The 12,060-nt window shown below is 40.0% G+C and overlaps 1 protein-coding gene across 1 annotated transcript; it reads left to right on the top strand.

Moving 5' to 3' along the window:
- Positions 1-4,281: 4,281 nt before the first annotated feature.
- Positions 4,282-5,220, top strand: LOC108291713 (olfactory receptor 1D2-like). The gene is given in 1 exon segment (XM_017512161.1): positions 4,282-5,220. A coding segment is annotated over 1 exon segment (939 nt).
- The last annotated feature ends 6,840 nt before the right edge of the window (positions 5,221-12,060 follow it).

The following is a 12,060-nucleotide window of genomic DNA, read 5'->3' as shown; positions in this document are numbered from 1 at the left end:
AATTTAGATGTCACACCCGACGCAGCTCGGGTGCCCAGCACTCTCTGTCTCTCACCTTCATCCGCACAATGACACGAAAGAGGAGGCAGCACTAGCGTCCAGTGTGGGGGAACTGCAGGTTTTTTATTTTATAAGAATAAACTGGATTCCTAATTTAACAATTACTATAAACATCTTTTCATACATAAATCTAAAAATACTAGCATCATTATTTATGATCATTTCAGTGTTCCATTGCTCCATTCATCTGATGGATTATGTAATTTTAAAACAGACTTACTGAGATATAAGTAACACCATGAAATTCACCCATTTAAAGTGTTAAACAGAATGGGTTTTTTTCTGTCTTTCGAGTTTTTTTCTTTTTCAAGACCAAATTTCACTCTTGTTGCCCAGGCTGGAGTGCAGTGGCGTGATCTCGGCTCACTGCAGCTTCCACCCCCTCCCCCAGGTTCAAGCCATTCTCCTGCCCCAGCCTCCCAAGCAGCTGGGAGTACAGGCACCCCCTACCACACTTAGCTAATTTTTTTGTATTTTTAGTAGAGACGGGGTTTCACCATGTTGCCCAGGCTGGTCTCGAACTCCTGACCTCATGATCCACCTGCCTCGGCTTCCCAAAGTGCTGGGATTACAGGCGTGAGCCACTGTGCCCAGCCGGAATGGTTTTAATGTATTCATGCACTTTTACAACAATCACCCCAGTCTCATTCTGGAACATTTTCATCTCTCTGGAAAGAAGTCCTGTGCCCATCTGCAGTCCCTCCTCCTGCCTCCGGCTCCCCAGCTCCTGGCTCCACTAGTCTGCCTTCTGTCTCTATGGATTGCTATTCTGTGATGTTTCAAAGAAAATCTCTAATGTTAAATGCTTATGTTATTTCTACATGTTTTTCTATTATTAACAGGTCCTGAGAAACAACTAATACCTACATTTTTAGATTTTGTCTGATTATATTAAAATAAATTTCTAGAATTAGAATATGTGAAACAAAAGCATGTCCTTTTTTTGTTAGTTTCCCAAGTCACAAAATGACATTGTTGAGTGTATGTTTTTCTCATTTGTGTGAAAAAATACTCCATAATTGATGCTGAAAAAAGAATTTTCAAGAACACTGTGTGTGAGTGTGTGAAAACGAGTTTTTGAGCATATTGTTATGATCTTCAAGAAACATATAATTAAATTTACAAAAGACTAAAAGACCAAATACAAGCAGTCTGGCATTTCATGATTCCCAGCAAAAAAGCAAAAAGTTTACAGATTTCAAGTATCTCTTTTTTTTTTTTTTTTTTTGAGATGGAGTCTCACTCTGTTGTTCAGGCTGATGTGCAACGGCGCGATCTTGTCACTGCAACCTCTGCCTCCCGGATTCAAGTGACTCTCCTGTCTCAGCCTCCTGAGTAGCTGGGATTACAGGCATGCACCACCATGCCCGGCTAATTTTTATAGTTTTAGTAGAGATAGGTTTTCATCATGTTGGCCAGGCTGGTCTCGAGCTCCTGACCTCATGATCCACCCACTTTGGCCTCCCAAAGTCCTGCGATTACAGATGAGAGGCACCGCGCCTGGCCTTAAGTATCTTTAATTACTGTCGGTATAACTTATAACTACTGCCCTTGCTTCTTTGAGAGATACTTTTTCCAATACTTGTGGTTTAGCTCCAAAAAGTGTATTTCCTTGCAGTATTTTTTGCAATGGTTATTGCATTTTCTCTCACAAAATAAATGCAGGTGTCATAATGCAAAGTGAGTAAGATCAGCCTGCCACGCACGAAGAGGTTGTGGACCGATATTATTTATCAGTATAACTACAAAGACACATAAAACATTAGGAAGTCAATTTCAATTGTTTATACCAGGAACGCAAGTATGGTTCCATATGGGAATGCTATTAACTGTGATAAACTCTTGAAAAACATCTGCTTAAAAATGCAGTAGCCCTACTTGATTATTAAAATACTAGTGGTAAAATACAAACAGAAGGATAGTTGCTACATATACATCCCCTTGGCCAGGCACAGTGGCTCACGCCTGTAATCCCAGCACTTTGGGAGGCCGAGACAGGCGGATCACCTGAGGTCAGGAGTTCGAGACCAGCCTGACCAACATGGCGAAACCCTGTCTCTACTACAGACACAAGAATTAGCAGGACACGGTGGCACGCGCCTGTAGTTCCAGCTACTCGGGAGGCCGAGGCAGGAGAATCACTTGAACCCGGGAGGCAGAGGTTGCAGTGAGCCGAGATCACGCCACTGCACTGCAGCCTGGGAAACAAGAGAGAAACTCCATCTCAATAAATAAAACACACACACACACACACACACCCCGTCTTCTGCTTAAAGTCCTTTAAGGCTCTTTATTGCATTTAAAATAAAATTTTCAAGCCTTAACAAGACTGCAAATTATCTGGGCCCTGCTTGCCCACACAACCTCCTGTCTCTCCATTCTCCTGTCGCTCCAGCCACACCGGCCCGTGTTAGGTTCCTACCCCAGGATCGTGCCATTGGACTCCAACCTGACAAGAGCAAAACTCCGTCTCAAAAAAATGAAATAAGTAAACCAAATAAAATTAAATACTACCATAACAATCCACCACATCCCACGTGCACTTGGTTCTGTTTCTGACGCTCCATCCAGTTCCACCCGTCTGCTCACTCTCGTGTCAGCACCACGCTTCTTTAGAGTCTGGATATTTGGCAGAGCAGGCTTCCTTTGTTACTCTTTTTCAGTATTTTCCTAGCTTATTTTCAGGCTTACTTTTAGGTGAAATTTAGGTTAGCTTTTGTTTCCCCAAAATCCTGTGATCTAGACTTTGAGAGGTGAAGCTTCAGATTCATGCAAGTGAGTATGGATTCCTTTTGGTAATTTTGTCCATTTATGAAACGCGTAGCTTATGTCTCTCTGGAGAATCGGCAGGACCTGCCCAATTCTTGTTAACACCGTAATACGTAGATAATGTAAATGGGATTGCTTTGTATTATATTTTAACCTAATTGTTTACGTAGATATAACATATGGAATAATGGGCACTATTTGAGTACCTTTTTCCTGAATTTTATCCTTGCTACCCCCATGTTGCACGTGAAGGATCCCACTTCTTTGTTTTGTTTTGAAATGGAGTCTGGCTCTGTCGCCAGGCTGGAGTGCAGTGGCGTGATCTCAGCTCACTTGCAACCTTCGCCTCCCAGGTTCAAGCAATTCTCCTGCCTCGGCCTCCCAAGTAGCTGGGACTACAGGCACGTGCCACCACACCCGCTAATTTTTCTATTTTTAGTAGAGACAGGATTTCACCATGTTGGCCAGGATGTTCTTAATCTCTTGACCTCAGGATCTGCCCACCTTAGCCTTCCAAAGTGCTGGGATTATAGGTGTGAGCCACTGCAGCCCGGCCAGGATCCCAGTTCTTAAAGAGCTCAAGGAATCTGCCTGAGGTTGCACAGCTAGTAGGTGGCGGCACTCGGATTTGCATTCAAGCATTCTGAGGGCAGAGTCTTTATTGCTACACCATATGGCTTACTGGGAGCACCATTAGTCTGGGGTATATTCATTTTGTGTTTGGTAACTTTACTAACATCCCTTTTTATTTCCAATGACATTTCATCAATTGAGGATTCCCAGATAGACTATCATGTAAGCAAATAATTTTCCCCCCTTCTTTCCAATATATATGCCGCCCCCATGTTGCATATGATGGATCCCAGTTCTTTTTTTTGAGACGGAGTTGCCAGGCTGGAGTGCAATGGTGTGATCTCAGCTCACTGCAACCTCTGCCTCCTGGGTTCAAGCAATTCTCCTGCCTCAGCCTCCCAAGTAGCTGGGATTACAGATGTGTACAACCATGCCCACCTAATTTTTGTATTTTTAATAGAGACCGGGTTTCACCATATTGGCCAGGATGGTCTTGATCTCCTGACCTCGTGATGCACCCCCCTCAGCCTCCCAAAGTGCTGGAATTACGGGAGTGAGCCTCCACGCCTAGCCAACATACCAATCTTTAAACACTTCAAGAGTATAGTAAGATGATAGGATTTAAAATAAGTCATCGATATTATTTCTATAATACTGAGGATGCCAGATTAGAAGTTGCTGGAATAATTAAGTCACACAGAGATTTTCCGCATTGTTTTTGTGCCTGTTATTACTTTGTTGCCTACCTAAACAAATTATACAATTTAGTCTATTTTTAGTGCTAAGAAAATAGTTTGTTTTGTTTATCTTCATGTCATTCTACAATTGAGGGCACCTTGTAAACATCTGTTGGTGCTAATGTTGCAGAGAGTTGGGGAAATGGATGGAGGCAACCACAGTGAGGGTTCAGAGTTCCTTCTCCTGGGAATCTCGGACAGTCCTGAGCAGCAGCGGATCCTGTTTTGGAAGTTCCTGTCCATGTACCTGGTCACAGTGGTGGGAAATGTGCTCATCATCCTGGCCATCAGCTCTGATTCCCACCTGCACACTCCTATGTACTTCTTCCTGGCCAGCCTCTCCTTCACTGACCTCTTCTTTGTCACCAACACAATCCCCAAGATGCTGGTGAACCTCCAGTCCCAGAACAAAGCCATCTCCTATGCAGGGTGTCTGATGCAGCTCTACTTCCTGGTCTCCTTGGTGACCCTGGACAACCTCATCCTGGCTGTGATGGCATATGATCGCTATGTGGCCATCTGCCGCCCCCTCCACTATGTCACAGCCATGAGCCCTGGGCTCTGTATCCTGCTCCTCTGCTTGTGTTGGGTGTTCTCCATTCTCTATGGCCTCATCCATACCCTCCTCATGACCAGAGTGACCTTCTGTGCATCCTAAAAGATCCACTAACTCTTCTGTGAGATGTACGTCCTGCTGCGGCTGGCATGTTCCGACATCCACGTCAACCACACAGTACTGATTGCCACGGGCTCCTTCATCTTCCTCGTCCCCTTAGGGTTCGTGATCACGTCCTACATCCGCATCGTCAGAGCCATCCTCCAAATACCCTCAGCCACAGGGAAGTACAGAGCCTTCTCCACCTGTGCCTCCCATTTGGCTGTGGTATCCCTCTTCTATGGGACTCTGGGTATGTTATACCTGCAGCCCCTCCAAACCTACTCCATGAAAGATTCAGTGGCCACAGTGATGTATGCAGTGGTGACACCCATGATGAACCCTTTCATCTACAGCCTGAGGAACAAGGACATGCATCAAGCTCTGGGAAGACTTCTAAGGAGACCCTTTCAGAGGCTTAAATGAAGGTAATTTTGGAAAGGGGATTGAACTGGAGACCGGAAATATCCTTCACCGTATGTAAGGCATTATGCTGTGGGATATGCAACAGTAATCAGAGTACAGCTCCAGCTCAGAACGAGCATTTCCATCTGTGCTAAAGAAAAGACACAATGTGGCCGGGTGCGGTGGCTCACACCTGAAATCTCAACACTTTGAGAGGCTGAGGTGGGCAGAGTATGAGGTCAGGAGTTCGAGACCAGCCTGACCAACATGTTGAAACGCTGTCTCTACTAAAAATACAAAATTTAGCCGGGCATGGTGACACATGCTTATAATCCCAGGTACTCAGGAGGCTGAGGCAGAAGAATCACTTGAACCCAAAAGGCAGAGGTTGCAGTGAGCTGAGATCACACCATTACACTCCAGCCTGAGTGGCAAAGCAAGACTCTGCAAAAAAAAAAAAGACATAATATGTATTCCAGTGCCTCCCAGACCTCACAAGCCTTGGCAATAAATAATGTCATGCTAACACTACTGCCAGAATTTTAGAGGTCAAATACTTAAACCTGCTTGATCATAGGCCCACAGACCTAGGCTTACCTATATATACCCAGTTATGGCCTAGGGAGGTCTCTCATGTTCTCCAGCACCCATTCACTTATGATCCAGAGGTCTGGCTTCTCTAAGGAGCCTGCTACCCTCAAGCTCTTTGGAGAAGACATTTTGCACTACCCCTACCACAGATACCCTGGGTGAGGCTTCCCCTTTCCTGATGCTCTAACAGGTACAACATGTACCACTTCAATGCTGACATACAGTCACTCTGGACACAGCCCATATGGTTCATGCAGAAATGCCAACAAGATTCCTCTTGTGCTCTGGGTTGGGTTGATTTTATCTTTTGGGCCTCAAAGCAAGACTCTCTTGCCTTTTCCTTCAGCATGCCTTTTCTCTGTAGGAAGCCAGGCCTTGTCCTTGGAAAGACTATCCTATCTTTTATTTTTGTAGTGCCTCACCTTCCTTCTCTTCATGCAAGAATTCCATTCACCCCTCAAAACAAAACTCTCAAACATCAATGGATATTCAAAAGTAGCAGTGGTAGTAGGGCCAGTAGAAGGGGAGGATTCTGGAACAAATGAACAATTTAGGAAGCCCAGAGAACATAGAAGAAAGGAGATATTTTAATAAATAAATTGGGAATAGAACTTAATAAAATATAAACCAAAAATATAATGAAGAAGATTTTAAAAGCCAAAGATTGGTTCTTAGAAAGAAATGAAGTGAATAAACCTCTGGGATATTGATTGAAGAAAGAAAAGACACAAGCAAACATTACAGTGGAAGAATGGGGGTAAAAACTAAAGATAACATCAATATTAGGATGATGAAGGGAGAATATCATCAACATCTACATGCCAACAATTTTGAACATTTCAACAAAATAGATCCTTGAAAAACTATGACTTGTCAAAGCTGACTCAAGAAGAAACAAAAAAATTAAATAGTCCTATAACTAGTACAATTTAAGCAATTGTTTTAAATATTCATATATATGAATATGTACATAGATCACAAATACAAATCCATTTATAACCAACATTTAGCAAGTTATGGATCATCCAGTTAAAGAAAAAATCTTTGCAGAGAATAGTAAAAGAAATGAAACTTCCGAAATAGTTTTATGTCATAATTATCACCTGTATATCAAAGCAGAAAAAGAGTACAAGAAAGAAAAGTACAGGAGCTAATTTCACTTAAAAATAAAAGTCAGGTATCCCAAAGAAAATACTAGTAAATTGAATCCAACAGAGTTTTTTGTTTTTTTTGTTTGTTTGTTTTGTTTTCTTTTGAGATGGAGTTTCACTCTTGTTACCCAGGCTGGAGTGCAATGGCACCGTCTCGGCTCACTGCAGAGTATTTTAAAATAATAATACTGCATAAAGACCCATTAGGATATATCAAAGGTATGTAAAGATAATTTGATGCCTTTAATCCATAAATGATATTATATTGTCAAATTAAAAGAAAAAAATGAACGTCAATAGATGCAGAGAAAGATAAAATTCTAAACAAATATCCTTGATAAAGCAGTAAAATTATTAAATCACACCTTTTAGTGTATCTTTTTATACATCTTTTGTATAATAAAATGGCAAGTACACATAGAGCACTTCCGCATCTCAGAGTACAGTGGTTGTATTGTTAGGAAGTACTTGAGTGATTGTTTGAATTTCAACTCAGCCAGCCACTTTATGGAACATTATTTTTATTTGTAATAATAACTGATAAACCATAGTTATTTAGAACTGGTATTTGGAAGATGTTTCTACAAAATAAATGAAGTGAGCCTGTCACTGTAAGAAAAACTGACAGTATTTGTTGCCAATAATACATATTTGGTCTATCAAGCAAATATCACCCCTTTGGAAAATTTATCCATTATGGTGATGGATATATATTTCATATGGACATGAAATGTGCCAACATTTGGAAGATCTGCATAGCTCAGTGAGCCAACATTTTTTAAATGACCAATGCACTATGTGAAAAAGTTGCACATGGATAAAAGATCAATTTAGAATGCAAAAGAAGCCAATGGATTTTAATGACATAGGGGATAAATGTCTATTGATATGTTATCAGATTCTGCATTGCTACTAACCTTTAAGAAACTACCACTTACCACATTTTGATGTAGTATCAAATAATATTAAATGAAAAGGTTATTAACATAATCTTCCCTTTTGCAATTACAAATCCGTATCAGGTTGGATTTCTCCATACATGTCAACCAAAACAACATATCACTACAAATAAATGCAGCAGCTGATACAAGAATCTAGCTCTCTTCTATTAAGCCAGACGTTAAAAAAATTTTGAAAAAAAGTAAAACCATACTATTCTTCAGTAAATTGTTTGTTTTAAAATATATAGTTATTTCTACTTAAAATCCTACTATAAAAACATGTAATGGTAGTATTGTTTTGTGAATGAATTAGTAAATAAATATTTTAAATGTCTTTCTAATATAAGAATATCAATAGTTACAACCCACATAAACACAGCTCACAGCTCTTTTGGTCCCCAAAATTTTAAGCCGGTGAATGTATCCTGAAACCAAAAGTTTGAGAACTGTTCTAAAGTACAACATACTTGAAAATTGTTCTCAAATTCAGGAAATCAGCTCCTTTGAAAAACAGGACAAAGTGAGGGAAAGGAATGGGGATAGAGCTTTAGAGCTATCTATAATATTTTAGACCTTTTTTTAACAGAAAGAAGTGACATGATCAGGTAACAAATTAATATTTTTAATTTTAATTTTAATTAATATTTTTAATGTTATATATGTGTCTAAAATTATTTTCTTATTTTGTTGTATGCTTGAAATTATTCATAACTACTTTTTTAATTTTTAAAAGAGCCAAAGGTTTGGGTTGCCATTGGGTTTGGCTTGGATGTGGAAAACACATTTGTCTTAGTCAATTAGGGCTGTTATAACAAAATATCATACAGTGGGTGGCTTAAACAACAGAGATTTGTTTTCTCACGGTTGTGGAAGCTAGGATTCACTATCAGGATGTCAGCATAGCTGAGTTCTGGTAAGACTTCTTCCTAGCTTGTAGGTAGCCACCATCTTGCTGTGTGTTCACATAACCTCTTCTTTGTGTATGCAAGGAGAGAAAGGAAAAGCACTGGTCTCCTCTTCTTGTAAGAGCACTAATCCCATCACGGGGGCTCACCATCAGGAGGTCCTCTAAACCCAATTCCCTCCCAAAGGTAATATCACATCGAGGACTGAGCTTCAACATACGGATTTGGCGGGGACATAAACATTCAGTCCATAACAATATTTCTTTCCCCTCCAAACACATAGAAAACCTAAATCATACTTTTTTATTTAAAACAGAGTCAAGAAGAGAGTAACATAAGCAGGATGACAGAATAGGAGTTCTCCAGCTTCACTACCCCACACAGAAATCCAGCTACAAGTACCCACAATCAAGAATGCCATCCTAACACATGGACACGGGGAGGGGAACGACACACACTGGACCTGTGCGGGGAGTGGGGGCAGTGGAGGGAGAAAATCATGATAAACAGCTAATGCATACAGGGCTTAGTACCTAGGTGATGGGTTGACAGGTGCAGCAAAACACCATGGCACACGTTTACCTATGTAACAAATCCGCACATGTATCCCAGAACTTAACATTTTTAAAAAACATCTTGAATATTCCAGGAATTGGGATTGAGGCTGAGACACCACCTTGGGCCACGCAATTGAGAATAGCCATGACCCAAGAGTAACGGAAATTGTTCTCTGACCACACCACCCTCCCCAAAATCAGCACAGCACCACACACAGAGAATTTCCCTAGACCCACAGTTTCTACAGTAAGAAAAGTGGATTGGAGTCCAACACCAAGTTTCCCCACCATTCTGGGATCCTTTGTAGGATGAGATAAGCTCATGCTTGTCTTATCCCAGGGGAAATATAGAGGGTACCAGCAGAGTTAGACCAACTGGGGTCAGTTAGAAACTGGGGTCAGTCTCTCTATTCAATAATGGCGCTGAGATAACTGCCTAGTCATATGCAGGAAAAAAAAGTGGACCATTACCTTTCACCATATGCAAACATTAACTTAAGATGCATTCAAGACTTAAATGTAAGACCTCAAACTATAAAAATCCCGGAAGAAAATCTAAGAAATATCTTTCTCAAACCTTGGCAAATTAACAAAAGGGCATCAGCACGGCAAAAGAAACTAACTCAGGAACTACCAAAAGAGTAAACAGACAACCTGCAGAACAAGAGAAAATATTTGCAAACTATGCATCTGACAGAGATCTAATATCCAGTATTTGTAAGGAATTTAAATCAACAAACAAACAAAAAAAAACCCATTTAAGAATGGCAAAAAGGAAAAGACATGTCTCAAGGGAAGGCATACAATTGGCCAACAAACATATGAAAAAAAATGCTCAACATCACTAATCATGAGAGAAATGCATATCGAAACCACAATGAGATACCCTCTTGCACCAGTGAAAATGGCTATTAATAGAAAGTCCAAGAAAAGCAGATGCTGGCAAGGCTGTGGAGAAAAGGGAGGGAATGCTTATATGCTGATGGTGGGAATGTAAATTAGTTTAGCAACTATGGAGAGCAGTGTGGAGATTTCTCAAAGAACCTAAAATAGAACTACCATTTGACTCAGCATTTCCATTACTGGGTATATAAATCATTCTACCGTAATGACATATGTATGCATATGTCCATCACAATGCTATTCACAATGGCAAAGACATGGATTCCATCAGTGGTTGACTGGTGCCTATCAGTGGCTGACTGGATAAAGAAAATGTCCATATATACCGTGGAATATTATGCAGTCATAAAAAAGAATGAACTCACGTCCTTTCCAACAACATGGTTGGAGCTGGAGGCCTCATTCTAAGTAAACTAAATCAGGAACAGAAAACCCAAATACCGCGTTTTCATTTACAAGTGGGAGCTAAACATTGAATACACGTGGACCTAAACATGAGAACAATAGAAACTGCAGACTAATGGGGGAAGGGCAGGGAGGGATGGGTTGAAAAACTACCTAATTGGTATTATGCTCTCTGGCTGGGTGTAAAACACACATGCAACAAACCTGCACAGGTACCCCCCATATTGAAAATTTTTTTTAATAAAATTTTTAATAAACAAAAACAAATTCATATAAAACCACAAAAGACAACAGCCAAAAATAATCTTCAAAAAAAGAACAGAGCCGAAGGCATCATAATCTGATTTCAAAACATATTAACATATTATAAAACAATTTTAATCAAAACAGTATGGTACTGGCATAAAAACAGAAACATCTATACACAAATAGTGAACTATCTAAAAAAAAAAAAGAGAGAGAGAGAGAGAAACCATACCATTTATAAAGGCTACCAAAAGCAAAAGATACCTTGGAGTACATTGAACCAAAGAGGTGAAAGAGCTCCAAAATAAAAACTACAAAGCATTGAAGAAAAAGTTGGAAAGGGAATAGTAAACAGGAAAATATTTCCTGTTCATGGATTGAAAGAATTAGCATTACTAAAATGTCCATGCTATTCAAAGCGATCTACAAATGAAAAAAAATCCATATCAAAATACCCATGATGTTCTTTACAGATACAGAAAAATAGTCATAAAATGTATATGGAACCACAAAAGACTCCAAATAGCCAAATGAATTTGGAGCAGAAAGAACAAAGCTAGTGGCCTCACACTACCTGAAATTCAAAATACACTACAAAGCCATGGTAACAAAAACAGCATGACACTGCAATAAAAACACATAGACCAATGGAGCAGAATAAAGAATACAGAAATAAATCCATGTACTTAGAGCCAACTGATATTTGACAAAGTTGCGAAGAACACACATTGGGGAAAGAACACTCTCTTCAATAAATGGTACTGGGAAAACTGGTTTTCCAAATGCAGAAAAATGAAGCTAGAGCCCTATCTCTCACCATACAGAAAAATCAACTCAAAATGGATTAAAGACTTAAATGTAAGACAAAAAATGATAAACTACTAGACAAAAACATAGGGAGACACTTCACGGCACTGGTCCAGGCAAGGGTTTTTGAATAACTCAAAAGCACAGGCAACAAAAGCAAAAACAGACAAGTGGAATGACAAGTAAAAAGCCCCTGCACTGCAAATGAAACAATTAACAAGGTGAAGAGATAACCCACAGAATGGGAGAAAATATTTGCAACCAATGCATCTGATAAGGGGTTAATATCCAAGCTATATAAGGAATCCAAACAGCTCCATAGCAAGAAAACAATTTGACTTTAAAATGGGCAGAG

This window comes from Cebus imitator, unplaced genomic scaffold, assembly GCF_001604975.1.
Source record: "Cebus imitator isolate Cc_AM_T3 unplaced genomic scaffold, Cebus_imitator-1.0 Scaffold464, whole genome shotgun sequence".
NCBI classification, from domain to species: Eukaryota; Metazoa; Chordata; class Mammalia; order Primates; family Cebidae; genus Cebus; species Cebus imitator.
Note: the sequence above shows the minus strand (reverse complement) of the source record. Positions and strands in the feature narration are given on the sequence as shown.